A 21,247-nucleotide genomic window follows, 5' to 3' on the forward strand; every position below is an offset into this window, starting at 1 on the left:
ATTCCTCCCACTGACACCAATGATGGGGCACTATTCCTCCCACTGACACCAATGATGGGGCACTATTCCTCCCACTGACACCAATGATGGGGCACTATTCCTCCCACTGACATCAATGATGGGGCACTATTCCTCCCACTGATACCAATGATGGGGCACTATTCCTCCCCACTGATACCAACGATGGGCACTATTCCTCCCACTGACACCAATGATGGGGCACTATTCCTCCCACTGACACCAATGACGGGGCACTATTCCTGCCACTGATACCAATGATGGGGCACTATTCCTCCCACTGACACCAATGATGGGGCACTATTCCTCCCACTGACACCAATGATGGGGCATGGTTTACTCCCATTGATGCCAGGTCATTTTCTACTCACACTGGCAACAGTAAGGCCCCCTCAAAACTCTGAAGGACAGTAAACTGGCCCTTAGATTTTTAGGAAGTTCAGAGACCCCTGCCCCTACAGGTCTGTGCTGCCCAGGGAGGCGCACACTCTAAGCCCACGTACACACGGTCGGTGATTCTGCCAACCAAATCCGTTGGATTTTGTCCGTCAGATTTAGTCTGACGGATTGTGTCCGAAACTGTTGCATACACACGGTCGAAAAATCTGATCGTTCAGAACGTGATGACGTAATTTCGTTACGATGGGACTACATTCAGGCTAGTAGCCAATAGCTTTGATGTAGGAATTTGATCTGAGCATGCGTGGCACTTGGTCCGATCAAAATTCTCTACACATGATCGGAGTATGTCCGATCGAACCAGTTGGTCGGGAAATCTTTCCAACATGTTGGAAAATTGGGTCGGACGGAGATTGGGACGGAATCAGTCCGATGCATACCACACACAGTCGGATTATCTGAGGACACGGTCCGATAAGACTCATTCCGACGGATTCTCCGACCGTGTGTACGCGGCTATAGACTTCTATGAGATCTTCTCACTGAAGGCATAAAATAATCCAACTGCTCATGCAAAATTGGGACCTGCAGAGATGACACGGTCAAGGTGCTACAAAAATCGAAACGCCGATATTTTCCTAGGCCGGATTACGCACAAAAGTGTAAAGTATGAGGGTGACCTGTTGTAAAGTAAGACGTGGGATGGTAGGAATGCAAAAAAAATAGCCCCATATAATATGAAGACAACCCAAGTCATCACACAGCTTTAGGTCTAATAATCAAACCCCTCCCCCCCCCCCCCCATCACAGACGGTCTTGGTAGTCAGAGAAGAGTCACGATTTCCTGAAGACCCTGACTGACATACACGGCTCGCTAGAGAAGACAGACACCGCTAAAGACACAATACGACAGCCTGTATGAGTGAGTCTGGCAGTGCAGCAGGTGGGGCCCAAATAGAATAGCTAGTGGCCCCCTGAGCCTTGCAGCCTCTATCCAGAGAAGGAGCCTATTCAAAGTGACATGACAGGAAGGTCAGGGGTCAACCTGATTGGTGATCTCCGGGGAAGCATAGAGATGGAAATTAATTACAATTTGGGGGGGAGGGTCTTGCCCAGACTTCGCAAGTCTTTGTTTTGCTCAACATTCATTTTTATTAATTATTATTATTTTTGATAACAGTCTCCCCTGGAAGCCCTCCCCTCCCCCTCCCCCCCCACCTCGTTCCTTTGTGTGGACAGAACCGATCTTCTCCAAACTCCCCAGAATGCATATTAATGAGGCCGCAATCCCATTAGCAATTACCGCATCATCTGGTACTCGGGTTTTAACCCCTCGGACGCTGGAGGGACCTGTACTGTCCGGTGATTCATGCTTTTGGAGTGATCAAGTGACAGCCGAGCCATTTCTATGCAGTTTTGGTAACAATGTGCCGTCACCAAACCATAGAGGGACAACAAGGATGTGAAGGTTTGGAACGTTACCCACCACGTAAGCGATCAGCCATACTTACTTGTATGCTAACACCAAAATCACACAGCTTCACCCCTCCACGGGTGTTCACCAGCATATTAGAAGGCTTAACATCTACAATAAAGAAAAAATTATTAGAAGTTGTGATCCGTTAGAAGAGCCATTCTCGGGTTGGGTTCCGGGGAACACGAGGGGCTTCTCCAGAGGGCGCTTAGAGTTCCTTCAGCAGTGGCTGGTTGACCTCCTATCTGATGGCCCCTGCTTAGTGCCGGATCCCATGCCACTTGGCAATGCCAGCAGTATAATGGCAATTACCAACGATGAATACGTTTTAGTCGGGGTTCCCTGAGACCTGAAAATTATTTTAGGAGTTCCTCTAGAGCAGTGGTTTCCAAACTGTGGCCCTTACCTTGGCTTTATCCAGCCCTTAGTGTACTGTTCCTTCCACTGATACAAGGCACTATTCCTTCCACTGACACCTACAGTGGAGCATAAGACCTACCACCGACACCAACAATGGGACACTGTTCCTACAAATAACACCAATGATGGGGTATTATTCTTACCACTGACACCAGTGATGGGGCACTATTCCTTCCACTGACACCAATGATGAGGCACTATTCCTTCCACTGACACCAATGATGAGGCACTATTCCTTCCACTGATACCTACAGTGGAGCATAATACCTACCACCGACACCAACAATGGGGCACTGTTCCTGAAAATAACACCAAAGATGGGGCATTATTCTTACTAATGACACCAGTGATGGGGCACTATTCCTTCCACTGACATCAATGATGGGGCACTATTCCTCCTACTGATACCAATGATGGGGCACTATTCCTCCTACTGATACCAATGATGGGGCACTGTTCCTACTACTGATACCAATGATGGGGCACTATTCCTTCCACTGACACCAATGATGGAGCACTATTCCTTCCACTGACACCAATGATGGGGCACTATTCCTTCCACTGACACCAATGATGGAGCGCTATTCCTCCTACTGACACCAATGATGGAGCGCTATTCCTTCCACTGACACCAATGATGGGACACTATTCCTCCCACTGATACCAATGATGAGGCGCCATTCCTTTCACTGATACCTACAGTGGAGCATAATACTTACCACCAACACTAACAATGGGGCACTGTTCCTGCAAATAACATAAATGATGGGGCATTATTCCTTCCACTGACACCAATGATGGGGCATTATTCCTTCCACTGACACCAATGATGGGGCACTATTCCTCCCACTGACACCAATGACCCACTTTGGACTAATCTTACCAGTGGTTTACTGAGACCTGAAAATTATTTCAAGGGTTCCTCTGAGGTAAAAAGATTGAGAAAGGCTGGTCTAAACAAATAAGCTTACATTTAAAAATAAATACATTTAATCTGCCAGTTATCCACCCAAGATGCTACTTTACCTGTATTCTCCTGTAATATGTTTCTATCCTGTCCTTGGTTGGCTCCATATTCAATCTACCAGCTCATTTATACAATTGAAAAGGAATACCCTGGCAGAATGGCATGGGAAAATGTTGGCTTTTGGAATAGGCTTCATTTATAACCCTTTAATTTTCGGTCCTCCAACTAGTTTATTGCCCATAAATGTGTTCTCCCTCAGTCCTTGTACCAGGCTATTATGGGGAAAGGTCTCAAATGGCTTTGTGTAATCCAAATACAATTATATCCGCAGTCCCATTGATGTCTATTGGGACACAGTAGCTGCAGGGACACAGCCATTGTGTCCCAACATGACACTCATGTGGGTGAGGATGCCTCTCTCTGAAAGCCCACAGGGCAAGTTCGAAGGGCACACACCCATACTCACACAGATGTCATATTGGGACACAGTGGTTACGTCTGTGCATCCGCTGTGTCCCAATAGAGAACATTGGGCCTTCCTGCATGGGGATGCATGTGTGTTATCAACACCCAGTTCTATGGGCAACCCTGGTGGAATGCCATGGCGGAATTTGGCCCTTTGGAATAAGTTTAATTTACAACCACCCTTTGATTTTGGTCCTCTAACCAGTTTATTGCCCATAAATTTATTCTCAGTCCTTGTACCAGGCTATTATGGGGAAAGGTGTCAAATGGCTTTGTGCAATCCAAGTACATTTCACCCGCTGTCCCAGGGATGTCTTTTAGGTGAGGACACAGTCGCTGCATGGACACAGCTGCTGTGCCCCAATAGGACATCCATGTGGGTGAGGGTGCCTGTCCCTGAATGTACACAGGGAGAGTTCGAGGACACAGACCCACGTCATATTGGGACACAGTGGCTAAGTCCCAACAGACATCATTGTGACTGTCTGCATGGGGATGCACGTGTGTTATCAACATTCAGGTCAACGGGCAACCCTGGTGGAACACCATGTCAGGATTTTGCCCTCTGGAATAGGTTTAGTTTATAACCACTCTTTGATTTCAGTCCTCTAACCAGTTTATTGCCCGTATATTTATTAGTAGGGGTTCTCTGAGACCTGAAAATTATTTTAGGAGTTCCTCTAGAGCATTGGTTTCCAAACTGTGGCCCTTACCTTGGCTTTCTCCAGCCCTTAGTGTACTGTTCCTTCCACTGATACAAGGCACTATTCCTTCCACTGACACCAACGATGAGGCGCCATTCCTTCCACTGATACCTACAGTGGAGCATAATACTTACCACCGACACTAACAATGGGGCACTGTTCCTGCAAATAACACCAATGATGGGGCACTATTCCTCCCGCTGAAACCAATGATGGGGTACTATTCCTCCCACTGACACCAATGATGGGGAACTATTACTTCCACTGACACCAATGATGGGGCACTATTCCTTCCACTGACACCAATGATGGGGCACTATTCCTTCCACTGAAACAAATGATGGGGCTCTATTCCTTCCACTGACACCAATGATGGGGCACTATTCCTCCCACTGACAGCAATGATGGGGCACTATTACTTCCACTGACACCAATGATGGGGCACTATTCCTTCCACTGACACCAATGATGGGGCACTATTCCTTCCACTGAAACAAATGATGGGGCACTATTCCTTCCACTGACACCAATGATGGGGCACTATTCCTCCCACTGACACCAATGATGGGGCACTATTACTTCCACTGACACCAATGATGGGGCACTATTCCTTCCACTGACACCAATGATGGGGCACTATTCCTTCCACTGACACCAATGATGGGGCACTATTACTTCCACTGACACCAATGATGGGGCACTATTCCTTCCACCGACACCAATGATGGGGCACTATTCTTTTCACTAACACCAACGATGAGGTGCCATTCTTTCCACGGATACCTACAGTGGAGCATAATATGTGGGACTGCCTGCATGGGGATGCATGTGTGTTATCAACACCCAGGTCTATGGGCAACCCTGGTGGAATGCCATAACGGAATTTGGACCTTTGGAATAAATAGAATTTACAACCACCCTTTGATTTTGGTACTCTAACCAGTTTATTGGCCATATGCTTATTCTTTCTCAGTCCTTGTACCAGGCTAATATGGGGAAAGGTGTCAAATGGCTTTGTGCAATCCAAGTACATTTCATCCGCAGTCCCAGTGATGTCTTTTAGGTGAGGACACAGTAGCTGCATGGACACAGCTGCTGTGCCCCAATATGACATCCATGTGGGTGAGGGTGCCTGTCCCTGAATGTACACAGGGAGAGTTCGAGGACACAGACCCACGTCATATTGGGACACAGTGGCTAAGTCCCAACAGACATCATTGGGACTGCCTGCATGGGGATGCACGTGTGTTATCAACACCCAGGTCAGTGGGCAACCCTGGTGGAACACCATGTCAGGATTTGGCCCTCTGGAATAAGTTTTGTTTACAACCTCCCTTTGATTTCAGTCCTCTAACCAGTTTATTGCCCGTATATTTATTCTTCCTCAGTCCCTCTACCAGGCTGGGGGAAAGGTGTCAAATGGCTCTGTGCTACGCCCGCAGTCCCACTGATGTCTATTAGGTTAGAACACAGCAGCTGCATGGACACAGCTGCTGTACCCCAATAGGACATCCATGTAGGTGAGGGTGCCTGTCCCTGAACGCACACAGGGCGAGCTCGAGGACACACACCCACACGAATGCCATACTGGGACACAACGGCTGTGTCCGTGCATCCGCTGTGTCCCTACAGACATCAATGGGAATGTATGCACAGGGTTGCAAGTGTCTCATCAACAAACGGGTCTATGGGTTTCTATGCTTCTGATATCATTACAAAAAAAATGTAAATGTGCATGCGCAAGAGTGTCTCACCTCTGTGTAAAATCTTTAAACTCCAGAGATAAGTTAGCCCTTTAAGTACCTGTGAACAGAAAAAGACTAGTCATTACCATTATCAGTGACTTGATCCTTAGCAGTTCAACCTTGCAGCATAGGTGCGCCGTAAAATTCAGCAGAATTTTTCTGCACTAAAAAACAAATGGAATTAATAAATGATAGAAAACAACAAAAAACAAAAGGGCACAAACACCTAGTGCATTATCTACAGCACTTTTATTAAAGGATGAAAGATACAAATTGTACTCACAAACCCAATAGGAATGATAGAGTAAGCACTTGTACACACGCTCGGATATTCCGACAACAAAATCCGTCGGATTTTGTCCGACGGATTTTGTCCGAAACTGGTGTTGCATACACGCGGTCGGACAAAGTTGCCGGAAAATTTGATCGTTCGTAACGTGATGACGTTATTTAGTTACAACGGGACTACGTTCAGGCTAGTAGCCAATAGCTTTGGTGTAGGAATTTGATCTGAGCATGCGTGGAACTTTGTCCGATCGGAATTCTCTACAAACGATCGGGCAAAGTCCGATCGGATCATGTTGTCGGAAAATTTTTATATCCAGCTCTCAAACTTTGTTGGTTGGACATTCCGACGGAAAAAGTCAGATGAAGCCCACACACGGTCGGATTATTCGACAACACGGTCCCATCGGACATCTTCTGTCGGAATGTCCGACCGTGTGTACAAGGGCTTACATAAAATCCAGAAGCCAGCCCTCGAACCTCATAGGTCCAAATGACGGTGGTAGTAGCTGACGTGTTTTTCGGGGGACAACACCCCTTACATAAAGTTACATAGTAGGTGAGGTTAAAAAAAGACACAAGTCCAACCTATGTGTGTGATTATATGTCAGTATTACATTGTATATCCCTGTATGTTGTGGTCGTTCAGGTGATTATCTAATAGTTTTTTTAAACTATTGACGCCCCCCCCCCCCCCCCCCCGCTGAGACCACCACCTGTGGAAGGGAATTCCACATCCTTGCTGCTCTTACAGTAAAGAAGCCTCTACGTAGTTTAAGGTTAAACCTCTTTTATTCTAATTTTAATGAGTGGCCGCGAGTCTTTTTAAACTCCCTTCTGCGAAAAAGTTTTCTCCCTATTGTGGGGTCACCAGTCCGGTATTTGTATATTGAAATCATATCCCCTCTCAGGCGTCTCTTCTCCAGAGAGAATAAGTTCAGAGCTCACAACCTTTCCTCATAACTAATATCCTCCAGACCCTTTATTAGCTTTGTTGCCCTTCTTTGTAGTCGCTCCATTTCCAGTACATCCTTCCTGAGGACTGGTGCCCAGAACTGGACAGTATACTCCAGGTGCGGCCGGACCAGAGTCTTGTAGAGGGGAGAATTAGCGTTTTATCTCTGGAGTTGATCCCCTTTTTAATGCCAATATTCTGTTTGCTTTGTTAGCAGCAACTTGGCATTGCTGAGCCCATCATCTACTAGGACCCCCAGGTCCTTTTCCATCCTAGATCCCCCCAGAGGTTCTCCCCCTAATCAGGGCCATCTTTAATATTGATTGGACCCTGGGAAAAAATTTTCTTGGGGACCCCCCATTGCAATTTGACTCTCCACCTACTCTGAGACATACAATAAATAGCACCTAGACTTAAAATCAGTTTACTGTATCAGATTAGGCAGCAATTGTGACTGGTTGCCAGCAGTTACAGCATATCATTACTGCTTAATGACTGGTTGCTAGAGGTTACAGAACACATTACGGCTCACTGATTAGTTGCTAGAGGTTACAGAAAATGATTTCTGCTTGTTAATTTGTTGCTAGAGATTACTGTACAATTATACTGCTCACTGATTGGTTGCTAGAGGTTACAGAAAATGATTTCTGCTTGTTAATTTGTTGCTAGAGATTACTGTACAATTATACTGCTCACTGATTGGTTGCTAGAGGTTACAAGACATCATCTCCTCACTGCAGGGGAGCATGATGTACATATGAATGCCACCTTCTATTTACATATCAATCCTCCCGGCCGCAGCTATTTACTCAGTAATGCTGCTGCTATTTACATATGAATGCTGGTTATTTACATGTAAACACAGGGTCTGCAGGAGTCATCTGTACACAACAATAGCGCAGAGCTGGGCAGCATTAGCACCAGCACTTCACACTGAGATATCGGGACACAGCAAAGGACTAAAATTTCAAGGGACAAGGGAATTTAAACTGGCATAGTTGGTAAGTATGAGGCAGCTGCTCTGGTCCCCACAACAATGAAAGGGCCCAGGGCAGCTGCCCCTTTTGCCCTGCCTTAAAGATGGCCCTGCCCCTAATGAGTACATGGCATTCATATTTTTGCCACACAAATGCATTGTATTACATTTTTCTACATTAAACCTCATTTGCCATGTATTTGCCCACCCCGTTAATTTGTTCAGATCGTCTGGCAATAATTCCACATCCTGTGGAGAGGTTATTGCTTTGCTTAGCTTAGTGTCGTCCGCAAATACAGAATTTGAACTGTTTAGCCCATGCCCATCCTCCAGGTCATTTATGAACAAATTAAATAGGATTGGTCCCAGCACAGAACCCTGGAGTACCCCACCACCCACCCCTGACCATTCCGAGTACTCCCCATTTATCACCACCCTCTGAACTCGCCCTTGTAGCCAGTTTTCAATCCATGTACTCACCCTATGGTCCATGCCAACGGACCTTATTTTGTACAGTAAACATTTATGGGGAACTGTGTTAAATGCTTTTGCAAAATCCAGATACACCACGTCTATGGGCCTTCCTTTATCCAGATACACCACGTCTACGGGCCTTCCTTTATCCAGATACACCACGTCTACGGGCCTTCCTTTTTCCAGATACACCACATCTACGGGCCTTCCTTTATCCAGATACACCACATCTACGGGCCTTCCTTTATCCAGATACACCACATCTACGGGCCTTCCTTTTTCCAGATACACCACATCTACGGGCCTTCCTTTATCCAGATACACCACATCTACGGGCCTTCCTTTATCCAGATACACCACGTCTACGGGCCTTCCTTTATCTAAATACACCACGTCTACTACGGGCCTTCCTTTAACTAGATACACCACATCTACGGGCCTTCCTTTATCTTTTTTTTTTTTTTAACAACAAAGTTGGTCTTTATTGAAAAAAAGAACATGGTATGATACAGGGGTCTACCTTTATCCATAGATGGCAACTCACCTCCTCATAGAAGGTTAGTAGATTGGTTTGGCAAGAATGATTCTTCATGAATCCATGCCGATTACTGATAATGAAACCGTTTTCATTACCTAAATCTTGTATATAGTCCCTTATCATCCCCTCAAAGAGCTTGTATACTATTGCTGTTAGGCTAACTCTGTAATTCCCAGGGATGTATTTTGGGCCCTTTTTTAAATATTGATGCTACATTGGCTTTTCTCCAATCAGCTGGTACCATTCTAGTCAGTAAACTGTCAGTAAAAAATACAAACAATGGTCTGGCAATTAATTGACTGAGTTCCCTAAGGACTCGGGTGCATGCCATCTGGTCCCGGTGACTTATTAATGTTAAGTTTTCCAAGTCTATTTATAATTCTGTACCCTGTTAGCCATGAGGGTGCTTCCTGTGATGTGTCATGAGGATAAACACTGCAGTTTTTGTTACTGAAGCCCCCCCCCCCCCGCCCCGATTCCCTCGTGAAGACTGAAGAAAAATAAATTCAATGCCTCTGCCACCTCTCCATCCTTTGTAACCAGATTCCCTTCCTCATTCTTTATGGGGCCAATATGGTCTGCCCTCCCTCTTTTACTGTTTATATACTTAAAGATTTTCTTGGGATTTTTTTTCTTTCCTCCACTATGTGTCTTTCATGTTCTATATTACATTTCTTGTTGTATTCTTTGTAAAGTCTGAATGCTCATGATGATCCCTCAGCCTTGTATTTCTTGAAGGCCTTCTCCTTTGCTTTTATATGCATTTTTACATTGGAGTTAAGCCATCCAGGACTTTTGTTCGCTCTTTTAAATTTATTTTCCAATGGGATGCACTGGCTAATGCCCTTATTTAATATGCTCTTAAAGCAAACCCATCTCTCCTCCGTGTTCTTTGTTCTAAGATTTTATCCCAATTTATGCCTTCTAGTAAGGTTCATAGTTTAGAGAAGTTTTGAAATTCAGCGTCTTTATATTTTTCTAGTATTTTTCCTATTTGTGTGATTTATACTGAAGCCAATTGACCCGTGATTGCCATTTTCTAAACTGCCCCTTATTTCCACATCCGTGATCAGGTCTGTATTGTTGGCAATCAGTAGGTCTAGTAACGCTTTGTTTCTAGTTGGTGCATTTGACATCTGACCCATGAAATTGTCCTGCAAGACACTTAGGAACTGGCGAGCCTTGGACGAATGCATGGTTCCCTCCGCCCGGTCTATGTCTGGATAATAAAAATCTCCCATTATGATGACACTTCCCACCCTTGCTGCTAATCCAAATTGTGATAGGAGGTCCGTCTCCCACTCCTCCCTCAGGTTAGGGGGCCTTTAGCATACTCCCAGTATTATTTCCCCCTTAGCTTCATCCATTTGGAGCTCTACCCATAAGGATTCCACCTCCTCCCTAGCCCTCTTGGTGATGTCATCCCTCACATTAACTTGTACATTATTCTTGATATACTGGCATACCCCTCCCCCTTTTTTACCAACTCTATACCTGCGATAGGCATAGGAAGTTTTGGTCCCCAAAACATGTTTGAAAGCTGGTTTATGGATTTTATTTTTGCAATCATTCCCATTGGGTTTGTGAGTAGAATTTGTATCATTTACCCCTTAGTACCTTCCAGCACGCTACAGTAAAATGCTACATTTCTGAATTTTATTGCACCTCACCACACCTTCCAGTTGTATTGCAGGGTGAACAGGGTACATACTGTAGATGACAATTGTTTTCTATATGGTAGGGATTTGCATTGATCCAGTGTGGGAAAACGCAGGTCACCTGTGTGTGTAAAGGTTTTTTTTCTTTTTTTTTTCTTTTTTTAACAAATGTGTTATACTTACCTGCTCTGTGTAATGCTGTAATGGTTTTGCACAGAGAAGCCCCGATCCTCCTCTTCTGGAGTTCCCTGTTGAGGCTCCTGGCTCCTCCTGCCTTCTGAGTGCCCCCAAAGCAAGCTGCTTGCTATGTGGGTACTGGTGAGGGAGTCTAGTGAGGAGGGTGAGATAGCGCAATGCCGCTGTTCTCGGGTACAACGCTGGATCGAAGTCAGGCTCAGGTACAGTGCCTTGAAAAAGTATTCACACCGTTTGAAATTTTCCACATGTTGTCACGTTACAACCAAAAACGTAAATGTATTTTATTGGGATTTTATGTGATAGACCAAAACAAAGTGGCAAATAATTGTGAAGTGGAAGGAAAATGATCAATGGTATATGAGAAAAATGTGGGGGGCATTTGTATTCAGTCCCCCGGAGTCAATACTTTGTAGAACCCCCTTTCCCTGCAATTACAGCTGCAAGTCTTTTTGGGGATGTCTCTACCATCTTTGCACATCTAGAGAGGACATTTCTGCCCATTCTTCTTCTTTGCAAACCATTCCATTGTAGCTCTGGCTGTATGTTTCGGGTCGTTGTCCTGCTGGAAGGTGAACCTCCGCCCCGGTCTCAAGTCTTTTGCAGACTCTAATAGGTTTTCTTCTAAGAGTGCCCTGTATTTGGCTCCATCCATCTTTCCATCAACTCTGACCAGCTTCCCTGTCCCTGCTGAAGAAAAGCATCCCCACAACATGAAGCTGCCACCACCATGTTTCACGGTGGGGATGGTGTGTTCAGGGTGATGTGCAGTGTTAGTTTTCTGCCACACAAAACATTTTGCTTTTAGGGCAAAAAGTTGAATTTTGGATTCATCTGACCAGATCACCTTCTTCCACATGTTTGCTGTGTCCCCCACATGGCTTCTCGCAAACTGCAAACAGGACTTCTTATGACTTTCTTTCACCAATGTCTTTCTTCTTGTCACTCTTCCATAAAGGACAGATTTGTGGAGAGCACGACTAGATTCTGGACAGATTCTCCCCCCTGAGCTGTGGATCTCTGCAGCTCCTCCAGAGTTACCATGGACCTCTTGGCTGCTTCTCTGATGTATGCTCTCCTTGCCCGGCCCGGTCAGTTTAGGTGGGCGGCCATGTCTTGGTAGGTTTGCAGTTGTACCATACTTTCTGTATTCGGATGATGGATTGAACAGAGCTCCATGAGATGTTAAAAGCTTGGGATATTTTTTGTATAACCCAACCCTGCTTTATACTTCTCCACAACTTTATCCCTGACCTGTCTGGTGTGTTCCTTGGCCTTCATGGTGCTGTTTGTTCATTAAGGTTCTCTAACAAACCTCTGAGGGCTTCACAGAACAGATGTATTTATACTGAGATTAAATTACACACTGGTGGACTCTATTTAATAATTAGGTGACTTCTGAAGACAATTGGTTCCACTAGACTTTAGTTGGGGGTATCAGAGTAAAGAGGGCTGAATACAAATGCCCCCCCACAATTTTTGCAAAACTATTTATCATTCCCCTTCACAATTATGTGCCACTTTGTGTTGGTCTATCACATAAAATCCAAATAAAATACGTTTTTGGTTGTAATATGACAAAATGTGGAAAATTTCAAAGGCTATACCGTAAATACTTTTTCAAGGCACTGTATTTAGTGGGGGCTGGGGAGCTGCACGTAAAAGGTATTTTCCCTTATTGCAGAGAAAGTAAAAAAAAACTTTAGCCTTTCGAACGCCTTTAAAAAGGACCTTCATATGTTCTTAAAAGCCAGCAGCAACAAATACAGTACTGTGGCTGCTAACTTTTATATTTCGGGAGAAGTACAGCCAAACAAGCTTTGGTTGTACTTCTCCTTTAATCTACCTAGTGGGGAAAAAAAGGTACCCGTCAAGACTGTACCAACAAAAAATGGTTTTGGGCTTGATATACTCAACATTATAATTAGGGTTGCGCTGATACCGAGTATTTGCACAAATATCGGTACTCGTGCAAATGAACAGATACCTGAAACCGATACTTTCAGGCACAGTTCTTTGAGCTGTCAGTGGGGTCTCCCGTGTTGACAGCTGAAGTGTTAAAGAAGTCTGGTAATTGGAGCTGCCAAAGAAAAAAAGAAGCAGCCGGCAATGTTTATTAACAACATTGCTCAGCTGCCGAAACACTAAACTAAAAAGAAACATTGTTTCTTTTTTGAATCTTTCTGTTTCTACATCTGCAGATCAAAGAACCGAAGATCACGTTCCTCTGATAACCCCTTATAAACCCTTAATTTAATCTAATCAGCCCCATTTCCCTCCATTTAATTATTTTCCTCCTTTTTGTTTTGTTCATGTCTATTTTATAAACAATAAACAATTAAAACTTTTTTTTGTTTGCTTTGTTAGTAAATATTTTTACACATATATATTAACATAAATTTACACATTTCACATTGAAAAAGCGCAAAATTAAAAAAAAAAAATCTATTTACTTCATTTGTAAATAACTTTTCAATGCTTTGTACTAGGGTTGTGGAAATTAAAGATTAATTCCTTGATTAATCGATTCATTTTTTTGATCGATCAAAATTCTTTTGATCGGTACTCACCTCTCTGCCGGCTTCCGGGTCTTCAGGGAGTTCCGGTGACATCACAGACATCGATGTCACGGACTCCTCCCCCCTTTCCCAAGTGCCTCCATCTGCTAACAAAGGGAAGGGGGGAGGAGTCCAGTGACATTGAAGATCTGATTGAACGTAACGCATACAGGGGAGGAGCTACGCATGACGTCACCCACTGCTGCCCTATGGAACTAACACGATTGTCGGCTTTACATGCTGTGTTTTTATCATCTTTATGTGAGTAGTTTGTGTTTGAACACAAAAATTAAATCTGATACTTAAGCGGTGAGCACTGAGATCTTTTCTTTCTACCCATGACCCGACGTCCTTGCTGAGATCTAAGGAGACGTGAGAGAAGTTTATGGTCCGTGTTAACCCTTTTGATACCCGCTTGCATGACCAGCTGTTTGCACAGGGGTCCATGCCATAAGGTGAGAGTGATTAGTTAGACCGGAGGTGGAGGGATTGTGGGAAAAAAAAAAAAATGACTTACGTCAGTGCTAGAGTTTGAGTTTAAAACGTATTTGTGTGCACTGTGAAGTTAAGTCATGGATTGTGGAAACTAACTAGTGTTGGGTGATTGTATATAGTGTATACCACATTTACCACTGACTAATGCAGAGTTGCAATGCAAGGAGATCAGCTAAAAGTAGTTGGATCTGTATGTGCGTTATAATTAATCGAAATTAGTCGTTTAAAAAAAAAAAAAAATAATCGATTAACCGAACACGAAAATTTTAATCAGTAACAGCCCTACTTTGTACCATTGCGGAGAGCTGAAGTGAAAACAAAACAGTTGCGGTAGGTATTGGTAATTTGTATCGGTGAGTACTAAAAAGAAGGTTTCGGTACTCGTAAAAAAATAAAATGGTATGGGTACATCCCTAATTATAATGTGTGGGGGGGGGGGGGGCAATTGAGAATGGTGACAAGTACAAAATAATTATCAACATTAAAATGCCATTTCACAAATCGATTAGGTAATTATTGCAATTTTATTTGAAATGAATCACTTTTTTAACACAATATCATTTTTTAAGGATTTCGAGCAAGTAAAAAATATTTTACTTCGCATCACAATAGTCTCCTCCACATTTACTATACTGCAGAGCCATGGATGTGCAAGAGGCGGCGGGACTGTAATCCTATTACAGAGATTATTAGAGATACTTACAGCAACTGAAATCCTTCCCAAAACCTGCTCTGGAATCTTCCTGTACACATCCAAGGATCCTCCTGTGTTGTGAAAGAGAAACCAAATATACTGGAGTGACATTTTATTAAAGTGGTGTTCCACACACCAAACAAAAAAAAAAAAATGCTTAAAATTACTAAAAAATAAATAAAAAAAAAAACATTTGAAAAAAAAAAATGTAACTCACCTCTAAATGCCTGTTGCTAGGGGGTCCCTCGTAATCTGCCTCCTTTAGTGCCCGGGCACCTGACGTCAGTTCCCCTCGGCCCAAGAAGGGCTCAGCTCCACCCCCTCCCTCCTGTCAGTCATCTGGGACACGCGACAGGTCCCAGATGACTGCGCGGCCAATCACAGCGCCGCTCGCGCATGCGCAGTGGGTGCCCGCCTGTGAAGCCACAGCCGGGTGCCCACAGTTGCAATGCCGGCGCCGCCGAGAGGAGGGGGGCACGAGCGGGGCCTTCATTCCCCCCGCATTGCTGGACCCTGGGACAGGTAAGTGTCCGATTATTAAAAGTCAGCAGCTGCAGTATTTGTAGTATTTTTTTCTTCAGGGGAACACCTCTTTAAGTGATTCCTGTGTGTAAGGATACCATTAGCTCCAGTTTGGAACAAGGTTATGGTTTAGCCTTAACTTTGCATGATCTCTTAGCTATGTCTTGCATTGTAATGCCCCGTCCACACGATCGGAATTCTCGGTGGAAAAAGCTCTGATGGTTTTTCGGCTCAAGCTGTCTTGCCTAGACGTGGTTACACCAAATTCCGATCGTTTAGAACGCGGTGACGTACAACACGTACGACGGGACTAGAAAAAGGAAGTTCAATAGCCAGTAGCCAATAGCTTCTGCTGTCTCGTAGTTGAATCTGAGCGATGCGTGAATTTTGGCGTGTCGGAATTGCGTACACACGATCGGAATTACCAATAGAAAGTTTCTCCGTCGGGAAAATTGAGAACATGCTATCAATTTTTGGCGGGCGGAAATTCAGGCAGCTAAAGTTCCGATGGAGCGTACACACGGTCGCATTTTCCAATGAAAAGCTCTCATCTGGCCGGAATTCCGATCGTGTGTACGCGGCATAACAGGTATGTATATAACTGAGATGTTGGCACCCACATACAGTCATGGCCAAAAATATTGGCACCACTGCATTCATTTCTGGCAGATAATGTGCCACTTCGCCCAGAAAATTGCCGCAATTACAAACGTTTAGGCATTCTCATGTTTATATTTCTTTTTTTTGTATTGGTATGACAAAAAAAAAAAAAAGTGGAGAAAATAAAAAGCCAAAAGCTGACACATTCCACGCAAAACTCCAAAAACGGACAGGGCAAAATTATTGACGCCCCCAATTTAACCACTTCAGCCCCGGAAGATTTGGCTGCTGAATGACCAGGACATTTTTTGCGATTCGGCACTGCGTCGCTAGTCCACGGACGTACGACATTGCACCCAAACAAAATTGATGTCCTTCTCCCCCCCCCCCCCCCCCCCCAAAATAGAGCTTTCTTTTGGTGGTATTTGATCATCTCTGTGGTTTTTATTTTTTGCGCTATAAACAAAAAAAGAGAGACAATTTTGAAAATAAATAAAAAATAAAACACAATATTTTTTATTTTTTGCTATAATAAATATCCCCATTTTTTTTTTTTTTAAAGGACATTTTTTCTCAGTTGAGGCCAATATGTATTCTTCTACATATTTTTTGTAATAAAAATCGCAATAAGAGTATATTGATTGGTTTGCGCAAAAGTTATAGCGTCTACAAAATAGGGGATAGTTTTATAGCATTTTTATTATTATTTTTTATCCCCAAAAATAGAGCTTTATTTTGGTGGTATTTGATCACCTCTGCGGTTTTTATTTTTTGCGCTATAAACAAAAAAAAGAGCGACAATTTTGAAAAAACAAAACAAAAAAAACACAATATTTTGTACTTTTTGCTATAATAAATATATCCAATTTTTTTTTTTTTTTAAAAGGGACATTTTTTTCTCAGTTGAGGCCAATATGTATTCTTCTACATATTTTTGGTAATAAAAATCGCAATAAGCGTATATTGATTGGTTTGTGCAAAAGTTATAGCTTCTACAAAATAGGGGATAGTTTTATAGCATTTTTATTATTATTTTTTTACTAGTAATGGCGGCGATCTGCGATTTTTATCGGGACACTTGACACATTTTTGGGAACATTGTCATTTATACAGCAATCAGTGCTATAAAAATGCAAAAGGGAAGGGGTTAACACTAGGGGGCGATCAGGGGGTTGACTGTGTTCCCTGTGTGTGTTCTAACTGTAGGGGGAGGAATCCAGGAGCCAGCATCACAAGGGATTAGAGATTATTACTAAGTCATGTCCCATGTGCTGTTTTTATTTTTATTTTACCTGAACCTAGGCTTAATGCTAGGTTCACATGTACAGGTGTGACTGAGTGTAGGGCAGCCCATTTATTTCAGTGGGCTGCCCTATGTGTGAAAAACATTGAAAAAAAATTCCTGACTCTTTTCCAAAAACAGGTCGTACCAAACCACATGGTGCTGCAGCACCATACGGTCGGCCACACATGAACATGTGCTAACAATTAATGCAACCATCATGCTTCTGCTAAAGAGCAACACGTTTCTGTGCCTTGCATGTGTGAAAGGGATCCAGTCTGTGCAGCCAAGGAGTCAGGAGAGGCATTAGCCTACTTGTCTCCGCCAATCCACGCCCCCTGGCGAGTTTCGTCCTGGCTTAGTTATAGACCCTATGAATAAGCTTCAGTGGGCGGGGCGAAACACGTCACTGGGTACGGTTTGGAGAAGACATGTAGGCTGAGGCCGCCCCCAAGTCCTTGGCTGCAGGGCATGAATGTGAAAGCGGTAAACCTTTTCACACATTCAAGGCTTATTTTCTGGATAAGTATGTGGATGCCGAACTCCACTTTCTTGAGCCTGGGTTCACACTAGGTTTCCCTGCATCCAATTCGCATGACAGGAGATGGTGACTGGCTCTCAATGGAGCCGGTTCACACATCCATAGAGTGGCTGCGGAGCGAATTGTACAGAGGTCCTGTGCATCTTTGGCTCAGTTTCAGGTCTGAATCCAGGCAAAAACTTGGGCCTGATTCATCCCTGAAATGGAGAACAGGGACGCACCGGACCCCTGCTGTCAGCCGCATTCGTATGAGGTGTGAACCCAGCCTCAGGATCTCCTGCTTACAAGTATTACCAATTTGGTCGCAATTCCGTGCCAGTTGGTAAAACAAACAGTTTTGCACAGGTTCCCAACACGCAAAGGTGTGGACCTAGCATTATTGTTGCTTTGTGGGCATATACCTCCTTCTAATGAGCTACAGGTGTCTACAGGTGGTTCAAAGTGCACCAGTTGTGTAATAAAATCAGTAAGCTACACAAAGCAATCACAGATAAAGGGTTTGTTAACCCACATTTGAAAATCACTGGCAGCCCCCCTATTAGAGCCTGGCATAGCACACTTTATAAGTCTTTTCTAAAAACGAGCGCTGTAAATACCTATTTAGGACGATCTTCAGGCCGGTCACATGACCCGCTGTAAACATCCAATATATGGCTTCTGGAGGAGGGGCCAAAATCTCCCACTGACGCCAGCCCCTCCTGCAGTAGCACTGGAGACCAGCCGAGAGTCACGTGACCTGCCTGAAGATTGCACTAAAACTGTATTTACAACACTCGTTTTTATAAAATACAGTGTGCTAAACTTACCTATATTAGAGGAGCTGGAGGTGACATTTTATAAACTTTTATGTGTACTAATAGAGGCAGGGATGGTGGGGTGGGATGGTGGGGTGGGGTGGGGTGGGGTGGGAGGTTGGCCCAAGACACAGACAGCCGACATGTAGAAAGGAGGGGGGGGGGGGGGAGAGAAGAGAGCAGAGCAGGGCTGTGGATAACGAAGGGATGCAAACTGACCACAGTGGTCAGGGCTCAGCAGCCCCAGTTATTGTGGTCAGTGCAGAGAGGAGGATACAGGAAGTGGCAGTTTTTTGTTTGTTTTTTCAGTTTAGAGAGCGGCAGATTACCCAGAACAAGCACTGTGCTGTTAAATCTGCTTTAAGGGACCAGGATCTGTAATTTTTTATTTTTTTGGGGGTTAACTACTACATGCTTGCCATAGATTACTGCACTTCATGGTGCTTACTGAATAATCCCAACAGTGTGTATACTTAGCTGATAAAACTCACCATCCATAAACTCCGTACAGATAGAAATTCGATTCTCTGCAAAAAATGCTCCGTAAAACCCGATTATGTACGGAGAATCGCACTATAAAACAAAAAGGAGAGTGGTGCTGTCAGAAAACAAAGCGCCGTTTGTGACAATTCCCAACGTGGCGTCGCCGAGCTCACGCACCTTGTACAGAATCTCCAGCTCTGACATAATCTGTCTCTGCAGCTCCACAGTAATGTCTAACGGGATGACCTATGGAGAACAGACACAAAACACTTGTCACTGATTGATACTGTGTGTTTGGCTTGCCACGGATTAGCAGCGGCATACTCCATTATAAGCCCTCCAACAAGCCAAGACTTGTGCTGTCACACTGCTACAAGTGTGCTCTTCTCTGCTTGCTGATGAGACTCAACCGAGAGCCCCTATATCAAAGTCTCAGTAAGCATGGTACAAGGAGATTAAAACTAAGAGGGGCGAGGATTTTTTTTTTTTTAAACATCACAGTGAAGGCGATAAATGGTATGGACAGCCATCCTGTGCATGTAATGGAACATACCCCAAAGCCTGAAAGAGATGTAATGCAATCACTATATATACCCATGTATACATGTACATATACTGGAAAGAACAAGAACTCCAATGCAACTTTTGGTGGAAAAATGTTGGCCCCCATCTTTCTGTTCAATCTAATTTTATTAAAGTTTTTGAGATGGAAAAAGGAAATGTAAACAGTTTTGTACACATCAACATCAAAATAGGATTCTGGGGTCCTTAATGTTGAACACAGGCTTATAAGGCATTTCTCGATCTCATTAAAAAGGTTAGGTTTATTAAAGGTTTATTAAAGTTGTATTTTTAGATTTCTAAAACAGGGGTCTCCAAACTTTCTTAACAAAGGGCTAGTTTACTGTCCTTCAGATTTTAGGGGGGGCCCGACTGTGGCCAAATGGAAGTATAAATTTTCTTGGTGTTAGTGGGAGTAAACAATGCATCTTTGGTATAAGGGGGATAAATAGTAAACCATCATTGGTATCATTGGTGCCAGTGGGAGGAATAGTGCCCCCATCATTGGTGCCAGTGGGAGAAATAGTGCCCCATCATGGGTGTCAGTGGGAGAAATAGTGCCCCATCATGGGTGTCAGTGGGAGGAATAGTGCCCCCATCATTGGTGCCAGTGGGAGAAATAGTGCCCCATCATAGGTGTCAGTGGGAGGAATAGTGCCCCATCATTGGTGTCAGTGGGAGGAATAATGCCCCCATCATTGGTGCCAGTGGGAGGAATAATGCCCCCATCATTGGTGCCAGTGGGAGGAATAGTGCCCCATCATTGGTGCCAGTGGGTGGAATAATGCCCCTATCATTGGTGTCAGTGGGAGGAATAGTGCCCCCATCATTGGTGCCGGTGGGAGGAATAGTGCCCCATCATTGGTGCCAGTGGGAGGAATAGTGCCCCCATCATTGATGCCAGTGGGAAGAATAGTGCCCCATCATTGGTGCCAGTGGGAGGAATAATGCCTCCATCATTGGTGCCAGTGGGGGGAATAGTGCCCCCATCATTGATGCCAGTGGGAAGAATAGTGCCCCATCATTGGTGTCAGTGGGAAGAATAGTGCCCCATCATTGGAGTCAGTGGGAGGAGTAGTGCCCCATCATTGGTGTCAGTGGGAGGAATAGTGCCCCATCATTGGTGTCAGTGGGAGGAATAGTGCCCCATCATTGTTGCCAGTGGGAGGAATAATGCCCCCATCATTGGTGCCAGTGGGAGGAATAGTGCCCCCATCATTGGTGCCAATGGGAAGAATAGTGCCCCATCATTGGTGTCAGTGGGAGGAATAGTGCCCCCATCATTGGTGCCAGTGGGAGGAATAATGCCCCAATCATTGGTGCCAGTGGGAGGAATAGTGCCCCATCATTGGTGCCAGTTGGAGGAATAGTGCCCATCCCAGGAACAGGAAGGCACTCAGACTGACGTAGGCTAACGAGCTTGCAGCGCGTGGAGATAAGTTCC

The 21,247-nt window shown here is 44.3% G+C and overlaps 1 protein-coding gene across 1 annotated transcript in view; it reads right to left on the reverse strand.

The window, feature by feature from the left end:
• Positions 1-21,247, reverse strand: part of MAP2K5 (mitogen-activated protein kinase kinase 5) — a 330,503-nt gene that overhangs the window by 119,882 nt on the left and 189,374 nt on the right. The window contains exons 10-14 of the mRNA XM_077469109.1: positions 19,420-19,488; positions 19,251-19,332; positions 15,030-15,091; positions 6,202-6,250; positions 1,929-2,002 (exon numbers count right to left, since the gene is read on the reverse strand). Of these exons, the coding sequence (XP_077325235.1) occupies positions 1,929-2,002; positions 6,202-6,250; positions 15,030-15,091; positions 19,251-19,332; positions 19,420-19,488 (336 nt within the window). The remainder of the gene's footprint in view (positions 1-1,928; positions 2,003-6,201; positions 6,251-15,029; positions 15,092-19,250; positions 19,333-19,419; positions 19,489-21,247) is intronic.

This window comes from Lithobates pipiens, unplaced genomic scaffold, assembly GCF_037356315.1.
Source record: "Lithobates pipiens isolate NorthernLeopardFrog02 unplaced genomic scaffold, aLitPip1_a1.2 Scaffold_8, whole genome shotgun sequence".
Classification (NCBI taxonomy): Eukaryota; Metazoa; Chordata; class Amphibia; order Anura; family Ranidae; genus Lithobates; species Lithobates pipiens.